The sequence below is a fragment of the Vicugna pacos genome, chromosome 3, assembly GCF_048564905.1.
Source record: "Vicugna pacos chromosome 3, VicPac4, whole genome shotgun sequence".
NCBI lineage: Eukaryota > Metazoa > Chordata > Mammalia > Artiodactyla > Camelidae > Vicugna > Vicugna pacos.
Window position 1 is genome coordinate 25,803,748 of NC_132989.1, and position 22,793 is coordinate 25,826,540.

General features: G+C 47.1%; 1 protein-coding gene and 1 long non-coding RNA gene across 2 annotated transcripts in view; one reads left to right on the forward strand and one right to left on the reverse strand.

The window, feature by feature from the left end:
• Positions 1-22,793, reverse strand: part of LOC116278148 (uncharacterized) — a 564,959-nt gene that overhangs the window by 538,829 nt on the left and 3,337 nt on the right. Inside the window, exon 2 of the long non-coding RNA XR_012068283.1 lies at positions 13,892-14,024. This is a non-coding gene — a long non-coding RNA (uncharacterized lncRNA). The remainder of the gene's footprint in view (positions 1-13,891; positions 14,025-22,793) is intronic.
• Positions 1-22,793, forward strand: part of LOC102530391 (short transient receptor potential channel 7) — a 94,770-nt gene that overhangs the window by 67,428 nt on the left and 4,549 nt on the right. The window contains exons 9-11 of the mRNA XM_072957022.1: positions 11,753-11,948; positions 16,989-17,210; positions 17,873-17,953. Coding sequence (XP_072813123.1) covers positions 11,753-11,948; positions 16,989-17,210; positions 17,873-17,953 — 499 coding nt within the window. The remainder of the gene's footprint in view (positions 1-11,752; positions 11,949-16,988; positions 17,211-17,872; positions 17,954-22,793) is intronic.

Genomic DNA, 22,793 nt, shown 5'->3' on the forward strand with positions numbered 1-22,793 from the left:
CAGTGAAAATGGCAGTGCTGCACTGTGCTGGCTCCCTGAACAAGTCCCACCTCACAGTAGGCTCCCTCAGCAGTCTGAGCTCTCCCCTCAATGGCGGTGTGGCCTCGGGCAAGTGCTTCAACGCCCCAGGCAGGAATGTCCCCAGCTCTGAAATGAGAAAACTAAGATGGTCAGCTGCACAGGGTTGTCGTAAGGATCCAAAAAGAAGAAAGAGGACTGAATACAGTGCTTGCATATAATAAGCCTTTAATGAATGGGAGTGATCACAATGGAGATGGTGAATAAGGAGGAGGGGCTGGAAGAGCTGCAGGAAAAGGCAACTGGGTAGTCTATAGGACCCTCTCTGGACAGGGGCCTCGCCTACTGCCTGCCCACCAGATTGGGCCAAGTGCACTAGTGAATCAGCTGCACCACTTTATATCACTCCAATACTCTGCAATTAACTGATGAAGGAACGAAGTAAGCTTGAATCACCCAAAAGCAAATTTGCTCTGGATCATCTGGAGGCAAACCTAAGCGTATGCACTCTGTGGGAGATGCCTTGTTGACTGATGTCCCTCCTGTGCTTCCGGTCTCCTTATACACAGTATTGCCCACTAAATGCTTCCTAAACAAGAGTGTGGGAATGAACAGGGGCTAGGAAGCCAGCTTCAAGGCAGTAGGGAAAGAAGTAGATTGGGAGCATGACCATGAGGACTTCTGTCCCATTTCTCCTGCTGTGGGGGTTATGTGCAATCCCGCTTCGCTCCCCTTACAAGGAGAAGCTACAATATCAGCCCACAGTTCCTCCAAAAGTCAGTGCCACAGAAACTGGGTCAAGAGCAGGGCTGACCCAGCCACAAGTCTCAGCTGGATGTACAGCACAGCCAATCTACAGAGGGAGCCTTTGGGATCAGGAAAAGTCATGGGAAAAGGTGGAAGCAGAAGGAAGAGGCAGAGCAATCAGACTGTCCCACGTGCTGGGAACCAAGGGTTCTCTCAAAGGTCAGAGTTATTTTTCACGATTGCTTCTCCGTTGGGGGCTGGTGTGAAGGAAGGCGTCGGGACAGGGACGCGTGTGCGCCGTCACTGGGCTGTCAGCTGGGCCTGTCTGCATGTGACAGACTTTGCACCTGCTGGTGGCTCACTATCCCCAAGCCACTTCTCTTAGAAACTGCAAATGACCAGTTTTACGTTCTCAGAGCATAAGATCTAAGTGTCCCAAGACGGGGGTGAGGAAGCGGAGGGAAAATCGCCTGAGAATGCATTTCCTTTTAAAAAGTCTTTAAGTTCTCAATTCCAACCATTATAAATTTTGTTCTTATTGGGAACATATCTTTGATTACATCATGGAAGTCAATAGACAAAAAAGATTTGCTTTTTGGAGTTTTGTTTTGTAGCCAACTTGGCAAGAATGCACACGTTCCGTAAGGCAAAGACTTTCTGCTTAGAGATCACAGGGAAAGCTTGCGGTCCAGCACTCTAGTGACAGTGTTAGAAAAAAGACAAAGTCCTTGGCTCACTGATGTAATACAGCTAGGTGAGAATGTGTAAGGAAAGGGTGGCCTTCCCTATACTCAGATTGGTGACCATGGCAGGACAGGCACTCAGAGAAGAAAGGGAGAGGGGCAGCAAGATGACCCAGAACAGGGAAGAGAAGGGCTTGCTAACACAACCCAGGATGGGCTCCTGGTCTCCCCACTGGGTGAACTTGGCCTCCCCGACTTAATTCTAATTGGAGATTAAATGTAACCCCTGATTCTGAAAAGATGATCCCAGCCAATCTCTTCTACAGGCTGTTGTGGAGTGAGCTTCATAGCATAGCTGGGTTGAGATGTTTCTAATCAAAAAATACTTATCTTAAGGTTATGCTGTCTCCCCAGGAATCATTTTAATGGAAGGAGCTTTAGCAATGCTTAGCAAAATTAGCAGCTTCTGTCTTCCATGACAGTCAGGGGAAATTTCCACACTCTAAGATACAGAGAGATTTATTTGCATACCAGGGACAGAAGGCACTGATTCAGCAGTGGAGCCAAAGGAAACCCAGCTTCTCCTTCCAATGAACCAAGAGATGGGCACTGAGGCTGAAGGAGAGGCTCCTTGAGACTCTACCCACACATACCCTACCATGGGACCACCACACCACCCTGCTGCTGAACAGCTCATGGCAAATACACGATCTGCTCTCTTGCTTAATCCACGCAACAATGGAATGGCACAGACACTACTATCACGAAACTGAGGCTCAGAGAGATACTGGACTTGCCCAAGACCACAGAGCCAAGAAGAGGATTTGAACCCAAATCTGCACGGCTCCAAGCCCATCCTCCACCCTCTGACCTGAAATCCCTCCCTGCCACACCAGGGCCTATGCTCTGAGGTAGAAGCTGAGTGCCTTTAAAAGGTGGGACACTTTCCTATGACACTAAATTCTAAAGAACAGCATACCCAATTCAGACTTTGATTATCACTGGAAGTCTGATAATTCTACATATCTTAGCTCTAAACATGCAGCCTGTGACCGTCCTTGGAAAAAGCAGGATGATCTTCCAAAGGGTGCTCATTGATTTGACAAACATTATGGAGCAGTGACTCCATGCCAAGTGCTGTGTTTGGTCCTGGGGTTGTAGAGATTAATAAGACAATATTTCTATCCCTGAGGAACTCACAAGTAGGAAATTCTGGGGAAAAAGGTACCAGTCATTACACCATGTGATCATTATCAAAGGGTACTTGGGCAGCACAGTGAGGAGGAAGAAATGAACTCTGCATGGCAAGGTCAGGGAAGGCTTCATGGAGGGGGTGACCCTAACCCAAGGGTCTTAGAGGATGACTAGGAGGGCATTCCAGCCTGTGTAAGGTAAAGGTGCAGGCCATTTTTTTTTTAAGTGAAGGAGGAAGCAGCTGCCTCATTGCCCAGATACTGATTTGTTCAGATGTTTTAATGCCTAATGATACACAAAAATTTTCTTAATGAGAAAAGCCACTTCCAGCGGCAGGGTCTGGGGAAGGGACAATAAACATCATGTCCAGCTGGCCACAGAGGTGGAGAGAAGAAACCCATGAACCAGCCCAAGAAGCAGGCCAAGGAGATGGATAAGATGAGACATTCGTGCAGAAACCGAAAGGGGAGCAGAAAAGAGGAGCTAAAAGCAAAGGCCCCTGGGGCACACGTGCAATTAAGAAATCTGCCCCAAAGAAAGCTGTGCCTTGTGCCGGAGGCAAGGACAATCTTGAGTCCTTCCCTGCTGAAGCATCTGGATTCTCGGCCATAACGTCTGTCGCCACCTATAGCTGGAATCAAGTGTTGTCCTGGAGCTTGCGGTACATTTAAGAATAAACCTTTGTGAAAAGAGGCAGGTGCGAGTAGGCAAGTAAGCGAGAGTTTGGGAAAATGGCAGAAGACTCAATCAGATAATAAAGCAGGAGCCAGATTGTGAAGGACTTTATATGTCCCAGTAGGGTAAGAGTCTCCCCCAGGCCTTTTTAAAAGGAGGACTCGTGGTCAGATCTGCCTTCAGGAGGAGCGCAGTGGCAACGGTGCAAATGGCGGATTAGAAGGGGTGGGAGGGGACACCCGGATGTGGCCTGAGCTTGGTGCTCGGGATTTATATTGAGCAGGAACAGTCTTGACTCCTCCCCTCGTGGGAATTGCAGACTGGTTGAGAAGATATTAAATAGTCACAGGAATGAAGGCATGTTTACAATTGAGCAGATGTTCTCAGAGAAAGGCAGCTCCAAAGGGAGCTGACAGAGCCCCGAAGAGGCTGTGGCAGGAAGCACGTGAGAGAAGACCGATCCTGAACCAAGGGGTGGCAGCAGGGATGGAGAACAGGGGATGAGAAGGAGGGAGAGAGGGTGAGAGTGGACGAGTCGGGGAGACTGCCCACACCTGGCGGCGTGGGGTCAGGGAAGGAGGATGTTTTCAGGGTTTTGACATTGGGAATGCCCTAGAAGGATTTGGGGAGGGAGTCGAGGAGAGTATGATGGGGAAGAAGGCAAGGTCCTGGTGATCCACGAAAGGGATAGGGGCTTTGTCCTTCTCCAGGACCAGACCCATTCCCAGCAGAGCTAAAGGCCAACACTCAGCTCCACCTCCCAGAAGCATGGGTGAAGTCTATATCCTAAGGGACTAGAGGAGTAGTGGGGCCTTGGGAAGGAGGACCCCATGCTCAGCACCAAGGGACAAGCAGAGACTTGCTGAAGGGATGGATGGGTGCTTTGCAAACAGAAGATGAGAACCTGAGACTTCCCTGGGTCAAGGAAGGGACCAAAGGAGATGGTCAGGTGAGCCATATAGGCCCAGAAACATCCCGAAAGGAGTGATGAGACAGAGGGGCCTCCTGACAGCAAAGGGTCACACCCCCAAGAAGGATGTGGCCTCAGAGGAGGTCCTGCTGGGGCGGCCAAGGCTGGATAATACTGTCTGCCCTCGTAAGACTCATGTAACCAGTGGCCGGTTAAGAGGAATCAGTGTGGCATCACGGGACCGTGCTCTTTGTGTCGAGCATGCTGCATGGGTTTGCAGGTGGGGATGTGGAGTGCAGTCAGCCTCCTGGGCTTCACAGACAACAGATTTTCCCAGAACCCTGGGTCTGTGATGAAATATGGGCATCCCTGGTACAGAATGTTATCATACACTTTATTATATTTTGAAAGTTATAATCTCACCTTTATCTTATAAATTCAAGTTAGGAATAAGGGCTTTGGGGGAATGAGAGAACTTACTATGCCCATTTTCACATGGAGAAACTAGCACACAGAGGTCTAAGACTTGATGGAGGAGACAGCTGCGGTCAATGTCAGCGCCCAGGTCAGGCTCAGAAGGCTGGGTATCTGGAAATGACCGTTTTGCATCACAAAAATAGTCTACATCTAATATAAGTTCTTATCTTTGCATCACTCTCCAAAAAGTGACAAAAACATAGATCTTTTCCGGAGCTACTTTAGAAGAATGCTTATGCCTACTACAGCAGACCTTCTAATATCAGATAATGTTTATTTATACCCTCTCCTCATGTTTATTCATGAAATGAATTTTAAAAGCCTGGTACCTTTGAGCTTCAGGAACAGGCTGAGAACCCCCAAGGTTCTAAGGAGAAAGACTTGATGATGCACAGAAAATGAGCCCTTTTGGATGAGGCCTTCAGAGCACGTTGGCAGGCCCTCCCCTGAAGCCCCCCATCTTGTTCTCAGACTGTAGCCTCTTAAAGGTGAAAATCCTGACCTTTATTCACTAAAATTCAATTCTAGGATGGACATAAGGTTTAAATTGTGACTCTTCGAAGTGGCAGAGTGAGAGGAAACTGGACTGTCCAGGGTTAACTCTAGAATATCATCACAAAAGCAGCTGTGAGATGGCATGCTGGCTCAGACCAAATCACCCCATGCCTCAGTGCCCAGCTTCAGTCATTCACTGACAAAAAAATGTTTCCTGAGACCCCACTGAGAGCAGTGACTGCTCTGGGCACTGATGGCAGGGCAGTGAGCAAGTCAGCAGGCCCTGCCCTCACGGAGGTCACGTTCCTCTGTGAAAGGAAAGACAGAGAAAAGAGGCAATATGCTAATGATGATGATGAAAATAAACAAGTAGATAAATAAGATCATTTTAGATTAAGTGCTGAGAGCCAGGAAGGAAATAAAAACGCTGTACAAAAGAATGAGGAAAGGATCTCCTGCAGACATGATCCAGAGAAGGCCAACCTGAGCAGGTGACAATTAAGCCTGAAGCCTAATGGATGAGAAGAGTGAGATGAGGCAGGCAGGTGGGGAGGTAGGGGCAGGGCAGTCCAGGCAGAGGGGCAGGGACATGGCGCCCTGAGGGAGGGGCAAGTCAGCAGGGCTACGTGAGGTCAGGGGAGCCTCAGCTGGGTGACTAGATTTGGTTGTTAGCCTATGGAAAGCCACTAAGGAGAAAGGCAGGATCTGATTTGTACTTTTAAAGGCTTATTCTGAGAGCCAATGGTAGGGTCTGAGAGTCTTTCAGCCTGATGCAGAAGTCCATTGCAGCTAAGGGAAAAAAACAAACTCATGCTACCATCAGTAACACTGCTTATTTGCCATCTGCCAGGGAGTATTTTATGCACTTGACAAACATTCTATTAATTCATATAATCCTCTCGACAATCCTATGAAGTAGGAATGATTATTTTCCCATTTTGCGGCAGGCGAAAAAAGAGGCACAGAGAGGCTAAGTTATTTGGCCAAAAGCTCACAGTCAAACCCAGCATGTGCACTCTGCTTCACCACAGCCCCACCTCCACACCGGTGTCAGGAACAGGGAGTCCAGATATGCAACGGGGACTCATTCCTTCATTCAAAGGACAGTGAATTTGTTGAGCACCTTCAGCATTGTCAGGTTCTGTGCTAGGTTTGGGGTTTCGCCACTGAAGAAAGCACAGCTCTGCCCTCAAGGAGCAACCAGGCTCCCAGGAGAGTGTGACTCTCAGTATGAATAAATCCGGGCTGCATGGGCTCTGTGCATCCCAGTTCTTCTGGGGCCAGATTCCTGGGCTGTGTAAATCACTCCTCATTTAAGACCCTAGATAAACCAAGAGCTGGTTCAGAGGATCACGGTGGGGGTGAGGCCCAGACCTCCCCAGGCACTGGACACTCTTTCCCTGACTGCCCTCAAACCCAGTCCAACCGCTCTGGTCACCAGGTCTGAACATCAGAGAAGCACAGTCCTCGTGGAAGGTCTTTCTAGGTTCCAGGCACCTTCCTGCAGCTCCCAGCCGGGATGGCAGATGCGCATTGTTCCTGCTTCAGCAGAACTTTAGCACAAGGCCAGCTACTGTCTTTTGAACTTGAGAAACAGCCTTTCAGGAGCTGATCCTCCTGCTTAATTTGAGCCTGCTATGTGCAGATTTGAGAGGGTAACTGAAAGTAACTGTTCAGGGTGAGGACAGAGTTCCGTGACACTGGGGGGAGGGCCTCATGGCATTCTAAAGAAGCAGCAATTTCCATAACAATTGCCCAAACCCTCACAGCAGCCTTGTTGATCAGTTTGTTCATTGAGGCCCATACACAACTGCCTCTTCAGACAACCTGTTATTACAGTCCCATTATCCAGGCGAGACAGACCTGGGAGAGAACTGATTATTTCATCCCGCCTAGTGCATGACAAATCAGCCCCACCCTTCCCACCCACCCACCCCCGCCCAGTAAGAGGAGGGTGAATCGGTCTATTCAGCATCATTCTCAGGCACTCGCCCCTTTGACTTCATTAGGAGCACTTCTTATGCTAGGGAGGCCTATTTATGAAACTTCAGTCCCTTCCACTGCCAGCCAAGAGTCAGAGACAGCACAGGTCAGAGAAGTCAGAAAGAGGATTTGCATGAAATCAAGGGTTTGTGATGATCTCTGCAGATAGGAAGGAAAATGAGGCTTGTTCAGAAAAGTCAATAAGCCACTGAATTATGAACTCCTGTCAGCACCTAAGGGCTGACAGGGTTGTGTGTGTCCCTGGGGAAGGCAAGGCGACCAGAGCATCCTTGCCCACAGCCCTGTCACACTGGCTCACCCCAGCAAGCTTGCATTATACTAGGACCTCCAAGAGGATGAACATGTTCTGTGCGTCCTGCATCCTTTTCACCTGCTACAGTGCCTGGCCCAGTCAGAGTTCAGTAATATCTGTCAAATACTACAAACGAATAAAAATAACAGCTACCATTCATTGATTCTTACTATATACCTTACATGAGTTGCTCATTTAATCTTTACAGCAACTTAATAATAAGGCGTCATTATCCTTTTGCATACATAAGTAAATCACGACTCAAGCAGGTTTTGTAACACACCCAGTTCACACAGCCAGTATGTGGCAGGACTGGGATTTGAACCCAGGCCTGCACCTTGGCTCTTCTTAATCCTCCAGCTATCTCAGTGAAGACTCCTGTGACTGACACAATCGGAGGAATCAGTAGCAAACTCAGTAGTTAGCAGGGGTGGGTGGGAGGAGGATGTGGAAGCCGTGGCCACCATCCCTAGCTGAAAGAACCTCAAATTTAGCCTGGAGACCAGCAGGCTGACAGTGGGGACTTTTTGTTAGACAAGTGGCTTCATGGTGAATATCAACTAAGCCAAGTGCAAGATACTTTCTTCTTGAAAGACAGCCCCAGACCTCTGCAGTGACTGGACTTCTGCCCCATGCCCTGTATCCCATAGCTCCTGACAATGACAGGCGATGATCAGTACATGACTCAGAGAGCATCATAGCCTCACAGGACACTGGGATAGCTCCCATGCCCAAGCTCTTGGGGTTAGAAATGTACTACTGACTCCTTCCCAAGGCCAGCCTTCTTTCTGAGAATATATTATTAAAGGTTTCCAGGGTCAAGGTAATATAAGTCTTTTCCCACACAGAGCAAAGAGGAGAAGCTTCATTTATCTCCTGCTACATATTAAACCAGAAGACACCACTAGCCTGGCCTATCAAGTTAATTGTGGAGCTCTTGTCACCACAAAAAAACAGCAAGTTTTCATAGAAGTTTTCTTCCCCCTTTTATTTCTCAACAAGGATGTCTGTCATTTTCATTTTGATTTATAAAAGCTATTTATGTAAGAAAGACAACCCATTGTCCTGTGTGTTGGAAATACAAATCCTTTCCTCACTGAGTCTTTTGCCTTCTATTTTTATTTAATATGCTTTCAATATATACAAGTAAAGTTTTATGTGAGCATATCTTTTCATCTTTCCCTTTTTAGTTTCTGAAGCCTCTCCCAGACCAAGATTACATAAATATCAATACTTCATTCTGGCTTTTTGATCATGTAATTTTTAAGCATTAAATGCTTCAGTTCCATTCAGAATTTATTTTGTTGCATGGTTTGAGCTTTAGATAAAATATCATATTGCTTACCACGTAGCCCAACTACTTTGACATTACTCAGCCCATAAGGTCCCGTCTGAGAAACAACAACAAAAACAGTCTATTCAGTTAGTCCACTGAATGTTCATGGGTACAAATGAAAGACCCAAGAGATCTTAATAATGAATCTAGCCATTTTGTTTTTCTTGTTTTCTTTGTTTTTTTGGGGGGGGTGAGGTAATTAGGCTTACTTATTTACTTACTCTTAGAGGAGGTACTGGGGATTGGACCTAGAACCTTGTGCATGCTAAGCATGTGCTCTACCACTTGAGCTATACCACCACCCCAGCCATTTTGGATGATTCAAGCCAATGGACCCATCTTTTCCTTAAAGGAAGTCTTTGTTATTGCAACTCACTTAGCCCCAGAGTAAGAGGAAGCAAGGGCTATAGACACTTCCTAAAGGACTTAGAAGGGTTTGTTTAAAAATGCGTAGTTTCCTGCCCAGTCTGATACTGGTGGTTATTGCTCCGAAGGGGGCCAGTTTCACTCTGGCAACCACAGGGAGTCCAGGCCACTTGTGATTATGGTCTCCCAGAGGTCGTGGCCAAAACAAGTCTAGAGGCACATCCTGAAGCTAGAGAATAGAAATGGAACAGGTATGAAGATTGTCTGGCAGCCAGACAACAAACGGAACACATCAGCATTCCAAGCCTTATGGGGGCAGCTGTTAGAGGAGGGGCAAAGGCACAGGTCTAGGGATCTGTAAATATTCCTTTAGTGGAACACATACTGCTTAGTGGGCCAGCTCTGCCTCCTCCAGATTATTACCAGAGAATGCCTAAGTGAAGGCACCAAGGATAAATCAGCTTAGTAAAACAATTCATAGCAAGAAGCAAATGAGAAGAAAATACAGGCTGAATCTAGGCCATTTTCCCTAATCAAAATGCAAGAGGTTTTCCCTGGATGTGTTCTAGAATTGCTTAGATTTGCTTGCTTCATTTATGTCAGCCAAAGGTTCGTGGGATTTTCCAAGGTAAGAAAGGGAAAATGAATTTCTGTAAAATGTTTCTCAGGTGGTTCTACTAACCATTTCTTAGGTTGTTCATGGTAAGTGCATTATCCTGGACCAGTACTTGTCTGCCCAGCCCCTCCCTCGGACAGCGCGTCCTATGATTTTCACCTGATCCTGCTAGGAAGGGAACAACTGTCCGAGAGATCACTCCTGCATCTCCTTCCAGTTTCGGATCTGAGGCTCAGTGGTTTTGGATTCTCTCTGCCACTGTTGCCTTCCACTAGTGTGATAATTGAAAGATTGCTTCTTAATGGAAGGTGATACCTGCAGTGAATCATGCCCACATATTGAACAGCAATTGTTCACACAAAATGGATGCTGCATCTCATATAAGGAAAGAGTTTTCCCCCTTTCTCAGGACAGCATCAGGAGCTAGAGCGCTAAAATCATAGCTTAATACCCAGTGTTACTTCCAAACCCCCAACTAAATTCCTTCTTGCTAAAACTAAGACAAATATTCCAAACTCACAGATTTAAAAGAAACCAAAAACAAATCATGGCAGCAAAAACTCGGTTCAGTGTTTAGTTTTCAGACTCTGGGATACACAGGGAATGAGCAAAAAGATAGCTAGACACACACATACACACACATACACCCACACACACTCACACATGGGAGAGCAGAAAATTCATGAGCATCACTGTGGGATTTTTAGCCAAAGTGATGAGTACTAGTATTTTTGTACATCTTATCAAATAAATACCAATCCTTGAAAAATGCTTTTTTTTTTTTGAGACTTAGCTAATCCTGGCCATTTGTGGGTGAGTGATAAAAATCTGAAATGTTAAAGAGAAAAAAAGAAAATGCTTTCTCATAATAGTACCCCAAATCTGGATGCAAACTAAAAGACCAGCACTTAACCATTCAGATGTTATCACACATACATGTTAAGCCACCCAACCAAAATCCAGCTTTCTGATTGCGTTCTGTGTCACAAACCTGAGAGAAGGTCAGGGTCACAAAGTATTGACTATGAAATGTGCTTGAACCTTACTCTGAAAACGTATGTATTTTAGTAACTTGATCATCTCAAAAATGTCCAAGAGCAGTGTCCTAGAAGCCAGCTCTCCCCTGGACTGCCCTCACAGCACATGCAGTGTCTACCTTGAGTAAGCTGCAGGGTGAAGTTTGGGCAGTTACCTGGTAGACTGGATCAATACAGACACAGCAGATTCACCACCTTCATTCCTGAGAATTCATCCCCAGTTTAGAGGATTTCATACTTGTGGCTGGCATCACTACCCAGAGCCAGGGCAGTGGTAAAGCACAGTGGTTAGAAGTACCTGCTTTTGAAAACCTCAGACACATCTGGGTTTGCAACCACTTGCCAGCTTAGTGCACCTGGGGAAGGCACTGAAGGCTCAGAGCATCAGTACTTCCATCTGTACAATGTGAGTAATAAACCAGCCCACAGCACAGGTGGTCATAGGCTTAAGTGAGCCACCCTATGTCATGTGCCCAACACGTCGCAGTTGCCAATTATACTGGCTCCATCTCCAAACATCACCCTTTCCCCCTTCCCATGGGGCTAGGTGGTCTAAGAAGAGTCAGTCAAGAGACAGCTGAAGGAAGAGTGTGCTTTCTGAGGCTAATAACCTAAAAGGGCAAACACCTGCCCTGGTGTTTAATTCCAAATGTTAAACTAATTACAAGATGAAAATTATACTGCAGCCAGGAGTCCCAATGAAAGGACTGAATTGAAAAGAAAGAGCCTGCTCTTTATAGTATTATTTCAAAATCTTCCGAGAGATCTGAGCATCTCATTATTTCAGAATACAGGCACCAGAACCCAGCCACAGCTCCACTCCAGGGTAACCACTGACCACATTCCTGGGAGAAGTGTCAATAGGTGCAAACCACCTGAGAGTCCTGTCTGTTTCCTTGTAGGGTTGAAGAAAGTTTCAAAACCTTATTTTGGTCCATCTTTGGCTTGTCTGAAGTGATCTCGGTGGTGCTGAAATATGACCACAAATTCATCGAGAACATCGGCTATGTTCTCTATGGCGTTTATAACGTCACCATGGTGGTCGTCCTGCTTAATATGCTAATAGCCATGATCAACAACTCGTATCAGGAAATTGAGGTAAGACCAGCGAAAATGCTCTCTCTCCCTTGGTTTCATTCAGACCGCTGTTTTCAGCATGAGGGTAATGATGTTAGAAGCCCATGTGTTATGAAATGTGAAGCCAGAACAGCCAATGGTGGGCATTCTTCCTGGATTGCTCCAAGAAGCATTTCCAGTCAACCTGAAGCCATGACAGGCACATGCAATGGCCCAACGAGGACAGAAAGTACTGGGGTCCTGAGTCCTCCCTCTTTTCCATGTGTCCCCACACAGGTGACCCATGGCAAATTGGAATGACTGTATCTTTCAGCCTCACTTCTGCTTTGCCCATGTTATTTATTAAGTGCTTACTGTATGCCGAGCCTGTGCTAGACACTGGCAATACAGAGACAACTAAGATGTGCTCTCTGCCCTTGAAGAGATTCTCACTCAGCCCAGTGAGGAAAACAGATACATCAGTCAACAAATTATGGTGCTGTGGGCCCAGTGCACCCAGAGAAGTCCTCCCAGGTGTAGGAGGCACAAAGCAGAGAGAGTGACTGTGGGGGGAGGAAGCTTGCAAAGGTGATGCTTGAACGCCAAAGACTGAAATGGTTTTGCTAGACAGACATGGGAGCGAAGAGAATTCATCAGGAGGCAATTTATCAAAATCTGAAATTCACAAGCCATGAGCTATTGATTGCAGTCTTGTTTGGAACAGCAAGAAATAAAAAACAAACTAAATGAACATTAATAGGAAGCTAGTTAAATAGATTATGATGCACCTGAACCGTGAGAGTCTATGCAGCTTTGGAAGAGGGTGAGGATGTTCTCTCTATACTGATGTGGAAAGACCTCCAATTATAATGTTAAGTAGAAAAAAAATCAAGCTGCAGAACAATGTATGTATTGTGCTCTCTCTTACATAAAGAGGAAGAAAATAGAACACATATTCATTTTTGACTGTATAACCATTTGAAAAAGAAAAATAACCTGAAAGTTAAAAATATATATGTAATAGATAAACAACTATATTCAACATCTTACAATAGCCTATAATGAAAAAGAATAGGAAAAGGATTATATATGTGTATATATGTATATACACACACATACATATACAGAGCTGAGCCACTATGCTGTACACCAGAAACTAACACATTGTAAATTGACTATATTTGAGTTTTTAAAAAAAATTTTTAAAAAGAAAAGAAAAGGAACCTGAAAGAGTACACAAGAAAAGCACAGCGTGGGTGCCTGTTGAGACGGGGGCACGTAGGGGTACGGTCAGTGTAAAGGCTTTCTCTTCATAACCTTTTATACTTCAAAATCATATCATTGTTTTACATATTAAAAGTTAAATAAACTCAAAATTAAAACAAAATAAAATGCACTGACCCTTTGACTCAACAATTCCATGCAGAAATATGATGTTACGTAGATTTTTATCAAAAGAAAAACTTGGAAATAGCCCATCAATATCAGCTTAAACTGCTACATCATAGACTTTAGAACAGTGTACATTAACGAGACTTTTCCGTGCTGACATAGCAAATCTCTATGATACTGTTAAGTGAAAAAAATCGAAGAAAAATACCTATAGGGAAATCTTATTTGCATAATAATACAAATGTGCATAAAAGGCAGGAAAAGGGGATTCTCTGGGAAAGGGACTGAAACAAGAAAGGAGATTCGAAAAGGGACTTTCACATGTGTTTGGTATACCTCTGTACCTAAATCTTTTTCTAAGGAAAAGTTTCTTATAAAAGATGCTGTGTTCAATCCCCAGCACCTCCTCTAAAAAGTAAATAAATAAACCTAATTACCTCCCCCCAAAACAAACAAACAAACAAGAAACAGTTATCTGTGTTTTTCTCATGTAGAAAAAAAATAAAGACTTATTAAAGTATTAGTTTGCTAGAGCTCCCACAACAAAATCCCACAGACAGGGCGGCTTAGACAACAGAAAGTTATTTTCTCACAGTTTTGGAGGCTGGAAGTCTGAGATCAAGGTGCTGGCAGGTGGGTTTCTTCTGAGCCTCTCTCCTTGGCTTGTGGATGGCCACCTTCTTGCTGTGTCTTCCCGTGGTCTCTCCTCAATGTGTCTCTTCTTCTCTTTATGATGACACCAGTCATAGGATTAGGGCCCCACCCTTAAGGCCTCATTTAACCTTAATTACCTCTTTAAAGGCCCTCCTCCAAATACAGCCACATTCTAGTCTACGGCCATACCACCCTGAACGTGCCCGATCTCGTCAAATATGACCACATTCTAAGATACTGGTGGTTAGGGGTTCAACATACGAATTTTAGGGGGAAATACTTGGTCCATAACACTCCCCACCAAAAGAAGAGTATTCTAAACAGCAGGAAGAGCACATGCCCAGGCAGGGAGAGGTAAAACAACGTGGTCTAGCCAGCGCTGCAAGAGTGCAGGATGTGCTAGTGGAGAAGGAGAGAGGCAGAGGGGAGCCAGCGCCAAGACTTGGCCTGAGCCCCCCGCCACCCCCACCACCTACAGGGAAACGCAGCACTGTGTCAACAAACAGCAGACAAATTTTTTCAAGTGTTTCACATACTTGGTCACCCACGCATATGATGAGCTGTTGCTAACAACCCCCCGCTGCCCTTCTGGGCCTCAGCTTCCCATCCTGTAAGAGAAACCAGATGGTGCCTGGAACGTGTGGGTCTCGAGCACTCACCCAGGTGTTCTGCCCCATCCTGATGAGCACACTGTGCGTTGGTCCCAATGAACGTGGCATAGGAAGCCACGTGACTGGCCTGAGAGATGCCCACTAGTTTGGGGCAGGAGTGAGCAAGCCCACGGCTGTGACACCAAGTGATCCCACCACAGCGTGGTGCCAGGAGACAGAGCAAGCCTCCTGCAGTTCACACCTCCCCCCAGGCGCCAGCTTCGTCTTGTCAGGTGAGAGACACGTCCCACCTGTCTCACTGGTGACGGGTGTGCAAGGACCCTGAGAGCTGCTGCCAGGAAGTGCCTGGGGTTCACAGTCACACTGAATTTGGATGAAGTATGAATTTGTAAATCCACACAGAACACTTATTTACTCAGTAGATCTTGAGCACCTGTGTCCGAATCCATGGACCCGCCTGCCTCTGTGCCTCCTGCAGGCGGCAGACAGGCTTCTCCACCTGAGCAGCCCAACCCATGTGCCCTGGCTCCCTGCCCTCTCCCCTCCTCAGGAGCTGCCCTGAGCATCACTCCTCCCTGCCTGCATCCTCACCCTCTCCCTCTCTACCTAATCCTTTCTGGCAGCATTCCCATGCATCCCCTGATCTTAAAAAAAAAAAAAATTAACAGCGAACAATCTTCCCTCCATCTCACTTTCCAGCTCTCAGCCTTTCTCTCCTGCTCTTTGCCGCCAACTCTCTACTTTCTTGAAAGAGTTGTTTACGCTTCTCACTGCCTCTCCACTAATTAACTCCTACTCTTCTCCACCCCTGCCCACCCACACTTGACTTGACTGAGAACTACTCACCCCTTGGATCTGAGCTCAAACATGAGCCCTCGGGCAGCCTTCCCTGACGGGGCCAGGTCAGGGCTGGCACCCGCACCTCCCCAGCTCTCTGCACAGCACTAGGTACAAAGAGGTGGTGACTTGTTTAACACACGCATGTCACTGGCCAGACTATTCCAGGAGGGCCTGAATGTCATCCCCGGTGCCTACCTGGCACAGGCCAGGCGCACAGTAGGTATGCTGTAAGTGAGCACATAGTAGTCGGTTTGCTGAGTGACTAAGGGTTGAATACCAGGCACTGTGTTAAATTATGGAGATAAAAATAGTACTTGCTGAGAGTTTACTAAACATCTGACATTGGTTTCCATGCATAGCCCCTTTAATTCTTACAACAGCCCATGAGGTAGGTATTATCTTCATTTTACTGATGAGGAAACTGAGGCCCGGAGAAGCTAAGTCACCCACCATGGTCACACAGCCAGTCAGAAACAGAGGCAGGATTTGGATCCAGGCAGGCTCCAGAGGCTGTGCTCTCAGCACTACACACCCCTCCTGCCAGGTCAGGATCAACTCCCCCAGCACCAACCCAGCAGAGACCCGGGGCTGACCCCTGCCCTCACAAAGCTTCTGGTCCAAACGGCCAGGAGTGCGCATCCCCACAGACCAGGCCAGGTCCTGTAGGGTCTCAGCCAAACAAGCAAACTGGTCACGCCTGCTGACCATACTCATGCCCTGTGACACGCCCCAGCAGCCTCACGTAGGCCCTTGCTGGGCTCATAGCCCCTTGAAGTGCATCTAGTGCCTGTGGCGAGAGAGACCCGTTGCTCCCAGATCACACACTCAATGCCAGCTTCAGGGCTGGGGGAAGGAGGCAGCGTTGTCTCCACGTGCACAGGGGCAAGCCCAAGACCACTGCCAAGTGTCGCACAGCTAGCGAGGGTCACGCTGATTCCCAGCCCTTTCCTGGCCTTAAACCGCCCTCCTATGACAGAGGCCAGGGAGTCTGCTTATCGACTTGCTGCCTCTCTGGGGGGCCGCTCAGCATCCTGGCATTGACAGAAGTAACAGATCTGGGCTTTAAATCTACCACCACCACCAGGGAAGAGGGCAGGCCAGACTACGTCCTGCCAGCTACAGTCACGTTTATTCCCCTTGAATTACACATGCTGGACCTCTTAGCATCGATTAGCAGCACTCTGACCAATGAGAAATACGCTGTCGAAGAAGAAATACACTGTAATGTCTGATATGGTAGCCACGAACCACATGTACCTACTGAGCACCTGAAATGCGGCCAGTCCAAATGGAGATGTGCTGTAAATACAGAATACATGCCAATTTCCAAGACTCAGTATGCAAAGAAAAGGTAAATGATCTCATTAATAATTTTTTTATAATGATGGCATATTGAAATGATGATTCTGTTGCATTAAACAAAATACATCACTGAAATGAATTTCACTTGCTTCATGTTACTTTTTATAATGTGGCTCCTAGAAAATCTAAATCTGCTTGCATGGTTGGCCTTCGTGGCTCACGTCGTATTTCTGCTGGATGGCGCTGCCTCTGATGGTGTGCTGTTGCTTCCCTTGTCCCACAGGAGGATGCAGATGTGGAGTGGAAGTTTGCCCGAGCAAAGCTCTGGCTGTCTTATTTTGATGAAGGAAGAACTCTACCTGCTCCTTTTAATCTAGTGCCAAGTCCTAAATCATTTTATTATCTCATAATGAGAATCAAGATGTGCCTCATAAAACTCTGCAAATCTAAGGCCAAAAGCTGTGAAAATGACCTTGAAATGGGCATGCTGAATTCTAAATTCAGGGTAGGTAGCATGGGGTTTATGGCGCTGGAGAGGCAGCAGTGGGGGAGGGGGAGCTGTGTGTGTTTGATTCAGATGGTCCCCTCCCCACCCTCACACAAGGGAAGTCAGGAGCCAGAGAGCCCCCGTGCTTTTCAGAATCAGCCAAGCGGCAGCACTGCCGGAGCCCCCCTCCTCCTGCGGTTCTGTGCAGAGGGGCATTGCTGGGACTCGGTGAAGCTGCCGGGCTGAGGGCTGAGCCGTGACCCTGCTGAGGGACTCCTGAGGGGATTCAGAAGCAGAAAAGCTCTTCCCAGAAAGTATGTGGAGAAGGATGTCTGGGAAGAAAGCTTCCTGACCTGTTATTTCCCCCTCCGGAGATTCTCAATGTTTATTAGCATATTAAAATCTCTGGGGAGTCCCAGAGGAAAGACACACACATCCCTTTAATTCAGTGCTTCCCAAAGTTGACCAAACAATATTCTGTAACCCATTGGCCTCCTACAGAATGACTCCCCAGAAACATGTTCTAGGAAGCCACGCAGGGGTGGCTACAGTGACCTCCCGAGAGTCCTCTTTTTAGAGACAGCCCAGTACGCAGCTGCTGTTCAAGTCCTACCATGTAGGTATGTATTATGTGTCATGTATGATGTATTATATATTATGTGTTTTGTATTTTTCCCCAGAAGACTCACTACCACGCTGGCATGAGGAATTCTGAAAACCTGACAGCAAATAACACTTACAGCAAGCCCACCAGATACCAGGTAACTCCCTCTTTCCCAGGGACAGGCAGAGATGCGCTCTGTTAAGGCACAAATTTAGTCACACGGCTGTGTCATCCCCCTAGAACACAACTCCATTCCTCTCTTCATTCAACAAATATTTATCGTGCCTACTATATGCCAAGGCGCTGTGTTGCTTCCTGGGAATACGGACGTGGTTCCTACCTTAGCAGCATTTGTGGTCCAAAGAGGGAGAGGCACAATGAACAAGCAACACACCGATAAATATGTAACTTCAAATCAATATAAATGCCAAGAAGAAAACAATCAGGTGCAAAAAAAAAGGGAAAAAGAGGGAGCCCCTGCTTAGATATGGCTATCAGAAGATTCCTCTTCAAGGAGACGACAGTTGGCTAAGAGCCCACAGATGAGGAGGAGGCAGCCATGTGGGGCCTTCCAGGCAGAGGAAAAGCATCAGCAAAAGCCAGAGGGGAGAAGCCTGGCAGGTCCAGAGAAGCTGGAGCTCAGCGAGCAGGAGAGAGGGGAGCTCGATGAGGTCAGAGTCAAAATCGGGCGAGCAGAGCAGGTCAGGATGTGCATTTCACTCTGTGTTACCTAGGAAGGCAGTGGGAGGAGCTTAATTTGATGGAGGGAGAAGATGATAAAACTTTATGTATGCTTTAAGAAGACTACCTAACTGCTATAATGAGAAGAGACTAGTGGGGACAAGAGTGGAAACAGGGAGGCCAGTGAGGAGGATGTAACAGTCATCCAAGTGCAAGAGATGGTGACTTGGATTGGGGTGTGAAGAGGGTGACGGAGGAAAGCCGACTGACTCAAGATACACATTCTGGATGTATAGCCAAAAGGACCAACGGGCCTGGGGTAGGGAGGGCAGGCATGCAGCGTGGCTCCCAGGGCTCTGTCTCGAGCAACCAGGTGGATACTGGTGTCCTCAGTGAGCAACTGACCTTAGACTGCCAGCCTGCCAAGTTTGTTGGTATAAAAATTAGAAGACCTGTCATGCTTGCAGTTCTTGCTTTGCTCTCAGAAATTATGCCAAATCTCTGTATCAGTTTGAATCTGCCCATGAGCCAGTGATAAAGGGTTACTGCTGGTTATTGATTATAAAAGTGCAGATGATTCTCTCCCTGCTTCCCCTCCCAATGACCAGCAGTTTTATCCACCCTGACCCCTTCCTATAAGATGTACATCTGAAGCTGTCCTGACTGTTCCTGCAGGCAGAGGTGATGTGTCCCTGGTGCCACCACCCTCAAGGGAGCCATTACAGACTTAGCATCTTCCAGACACAGGTCTCTAATCGAATCTCCCTGTGTATTTCAGAACCCAGCAGTGCATTTAGGAGGAGTTAAGTGTACAATTAAGAAATGGCTCATCTCTCATAGTGCTTATAGTTTTATCAGATGACATGGGCTAAAAATTGGCAAAAGGCAAGTCTTATATTTAATTGTGCGCAAAATTGGACCTGACCAATTTGATCTGCTTGGAGTTTATTTTAGAGGACAAATCCTTTGGTCAGGGGAAGAATTTTTGTTGCTTTGCTTCTCAGAGAGTAGTACAGATTATCTGTGCCACAGAAAAGATGGGAAACCCTATGGATTAGAGCCAGATCTCTCCTGGGTTTCGGGCAGAATCAGCAGCTGAGATAAAGGAAGACAGAGGATGTGGTGAATGTCCTACACCAAGGATGAATCCTTTGTGAACAAGCCCATGTTCCAAAGCAGTCTCAGAGTGATCCCATTTCTGATTTCCATCATCCCTGGCTGGGTCCCTGCAGCCTTCGATCTCCCTGAGCCCTTCCTGCTAAGATTACACAGATTAGCCGGTTTTCAACTTCAGGCTACAGATGGCCTGGGAAAGCATGCTCACCCTATATTTTGTGAATCCAAGAAAAGCCTGGGGCGACTTACTCAAATAGTTGTCACCAAAAAGAAGACAGAAAAATGGGGCCAGCAGGCATCAGAGGGAGAGGGCTGGGAGGACAGCAGATGGAACAGAGAGCATCTTATATTTGTACGTTTGCCCTTTGCTCAGCCCTTCAAGGTCAAGTCTGGGCATCTTCCAGGGCCATCATCTGCACAAATAGGAGTAAACCTTGGGCTGACACAGACAAACAGCTGGCAGCAGACTAGACAGATACTAGGGCAGGCATAATCTCACAGATGCCTGTGAGAGAGGCAGGATCTGTAACCCTACTGAACAGATGAGGGAAGCCAGGCTCTGTGGCAAAGGTCACCCAGCTGGCTGAAGTAAGATCTGTCTGACCCAGAACAACACCCCTCCTCCACTGCATCACACTGCCCGGGCACTGGCCCCTGATTCCTCTCCACCATGTCACACCAGAGCCTTCCTCCAACCTGCCCTGCCTGTGTCTGACAGCCACCAGGAAGACATCTATCCAAATCCAAACAGAAGGTGCTTTTGCTATCATGGGGCAGCAACCCATGCAGAATGAAGGATTTGGGCAGGGATCCAAACATGGCTCATCCGTTTTCTTGGGCCCACGGGTGGCCTTCCAAGCTGCATTACTTTCTTCCCAAAGCACCTTCCAAATGTGCCAAGAATGTGAGGAGCCCAGTTCACTCCCTGTTCTTACCATCCAGGCTGCACCCAGAGCCTCCGTCTCACCAAGCTCATATGCCGTCAGCCTCACACTGTCAGGTTCTGAGACATCCTGTAGCTTCCCAATAAGACAAAGGCCCCGGTTGTTGATACATGTGTAGCTGTTAAGCTTGTTTTTCTGTGTCTCTAGTAGATCTGTCTGCTTGACTATTCAAACTTAGCCTATTAGGTGTTTATTTTAAGCTTGTCATTCCTTCAGCTTTTTAGGGCTCCCTGTTGGAAGGGAAGGCAGTTCCTTCAGACTTCAGAGGCTCTCTGCGCTTTTCTTTTCTGAGGCTTCCAGGGGTTGGAATTCTAATTTTTCGCAAAATTGGTTCTTTGCTTTTGTAAATGTGTTTTCCAGTCTGGGCTCTGTGGACATAAGACCAAACAATGGAGCAAAACCCTGATGCCGGCAAAATGGCCAAAGTGTGCATCCTATCAAAGCTACCCTTGACCTGCTCCGAGATCCACTGTGTCCACTTGTTGGGGTGTGTGCAGGCCTCAGATGCTCACTATCTGAGGAGTTTTTTCCTTCACGGGCCAAGCAAACAAGCTGCATCCCAAATGAGCCGTAGAATCCAGGCCCAGTCCACCCTTGAAATAAGCCCCAGGCTTTATGGTACAATCCCTTCCCCCAAAACCCACTGGGGAGTCCTCCTTTTGCCTCCTAGAGGGCCTTTTCTGTAGAGATCAAAGCCAATGGAGTGGACGGTTTGCTAAGGCTGATTTCTTCTATTTTGGGGTCTGATAAACCCCAGCTTAATGAATGACTTGTCCTGCGACTCATTTCACCCCGCCTCTCCCCAGTGTTCCTCCGTTTCTCCGTTCGCAGGTGGCAGCAGCACTTCCCTCTGCCTGCTGCTTGGTCTGCCACCTTGAGCGGGTGTGTCCTCTTGCTCTTCTATGTCCTCAGCTGCCCTGGCTGCACAGAGAAATCCCTCCCATTTCCCCTTCACCAGCAGCAGCCAGAGGACTCAGTGTCACAACCATTCTTACCCATTGAGCACCCCAGTCTTAGATCTTTTGCCTAAGATCACTGAATATACTCATCTTCAGTACTTGCTAAGTGAGTCTGGGCAAAGTGGGCCAAGTTGGCACCAACAGGGACATGTGAACTTGGGGAGAGTTTATTATCTCCATGAAATGAAAGTGCTATGGAAGGTAGCCAGGAGGGATCTCAAACTCATCACAAAGTAACGTGCTTTTCCTCCACATAGTGAAGGAGGGGAGGCTTCTGATGTTCATCCTTTCTGGAAACAGAGATCCACCATAGCATCCATGTTCAATAGAACTTTGGATGTTTTCTAACCATTTCAGACTTTCTGGGGACAAGACTGGCGTCTCGCTCCTGCAGATCCCAAGTTGTCTAACATGTACATGCCAGAGCGGAGGCTAGGTCCTTAAGGGCATGAAGTCGCAAAGCAACTGACAGGTGGTCACAGTGTTATCCCTCAAGGTAACTGTCACTCCTGGGAGTGAAGTAGGGTATGGAGGAAGGTTAAGGGTCCCTGCATGCCTGACATGCTCATGCAATTCTGCTTCCATATTAAACCTCTAAAATCCTAATGTGTGGTGAGAGGCTTAAAAGCAAACCTTTGCTACTCTCCCCTTGGAGCTGTAAGTCTGTGGAAACCCCAGCTCAGATCAGGCAATCCAGGGCTCAAGAGTGGGCCACAGGGTTCCTGACAATTACATACCAGCGACCCTCTTCTGCAGGGTAACACTCTGTCCTCTGAAATCTAGCTGAGGCTTCTCCTTGCGTAAAAGACTTTGTGCTTTTTTAAAGGTCAAATTGGTACTCAGAAGTGGCCCACACCCCCTGTGATCAGTGGGAGCCAGTTTCCTGCATCTCATCTCCTAAAGCATCCTGCACTTAGCCTTTTCCTGACGGTTTCTGAAGGTTGGACGAAGCCCCAACTTTGATTTCCATTTTGGTTAAATCCCAGATCTGCCACTTCATAGCTGTGTGACACTGGAGAAGTTACCTTACTCTCTGAGCCTCAGGGACCATCTGTAAATGGAGACAACTCCCGTCTCACCTGGTTTCAGGGAGGATTCCATGAGGTCATTTTGTCAAGGAGGCTCACACAACTACTGGGCTGCAAGAAGTACTCAGTATATTTATGTTAGTAATCATGAAATCTTTTTAGATGATCAATTTAATCATGTTGCACTAAAACACAGCATGTATGTGAAGCCAGGAAGACAATTGCTGCTGTGGCTATGAAAGGACTCTGCTCAGCACCATCATGGGGAA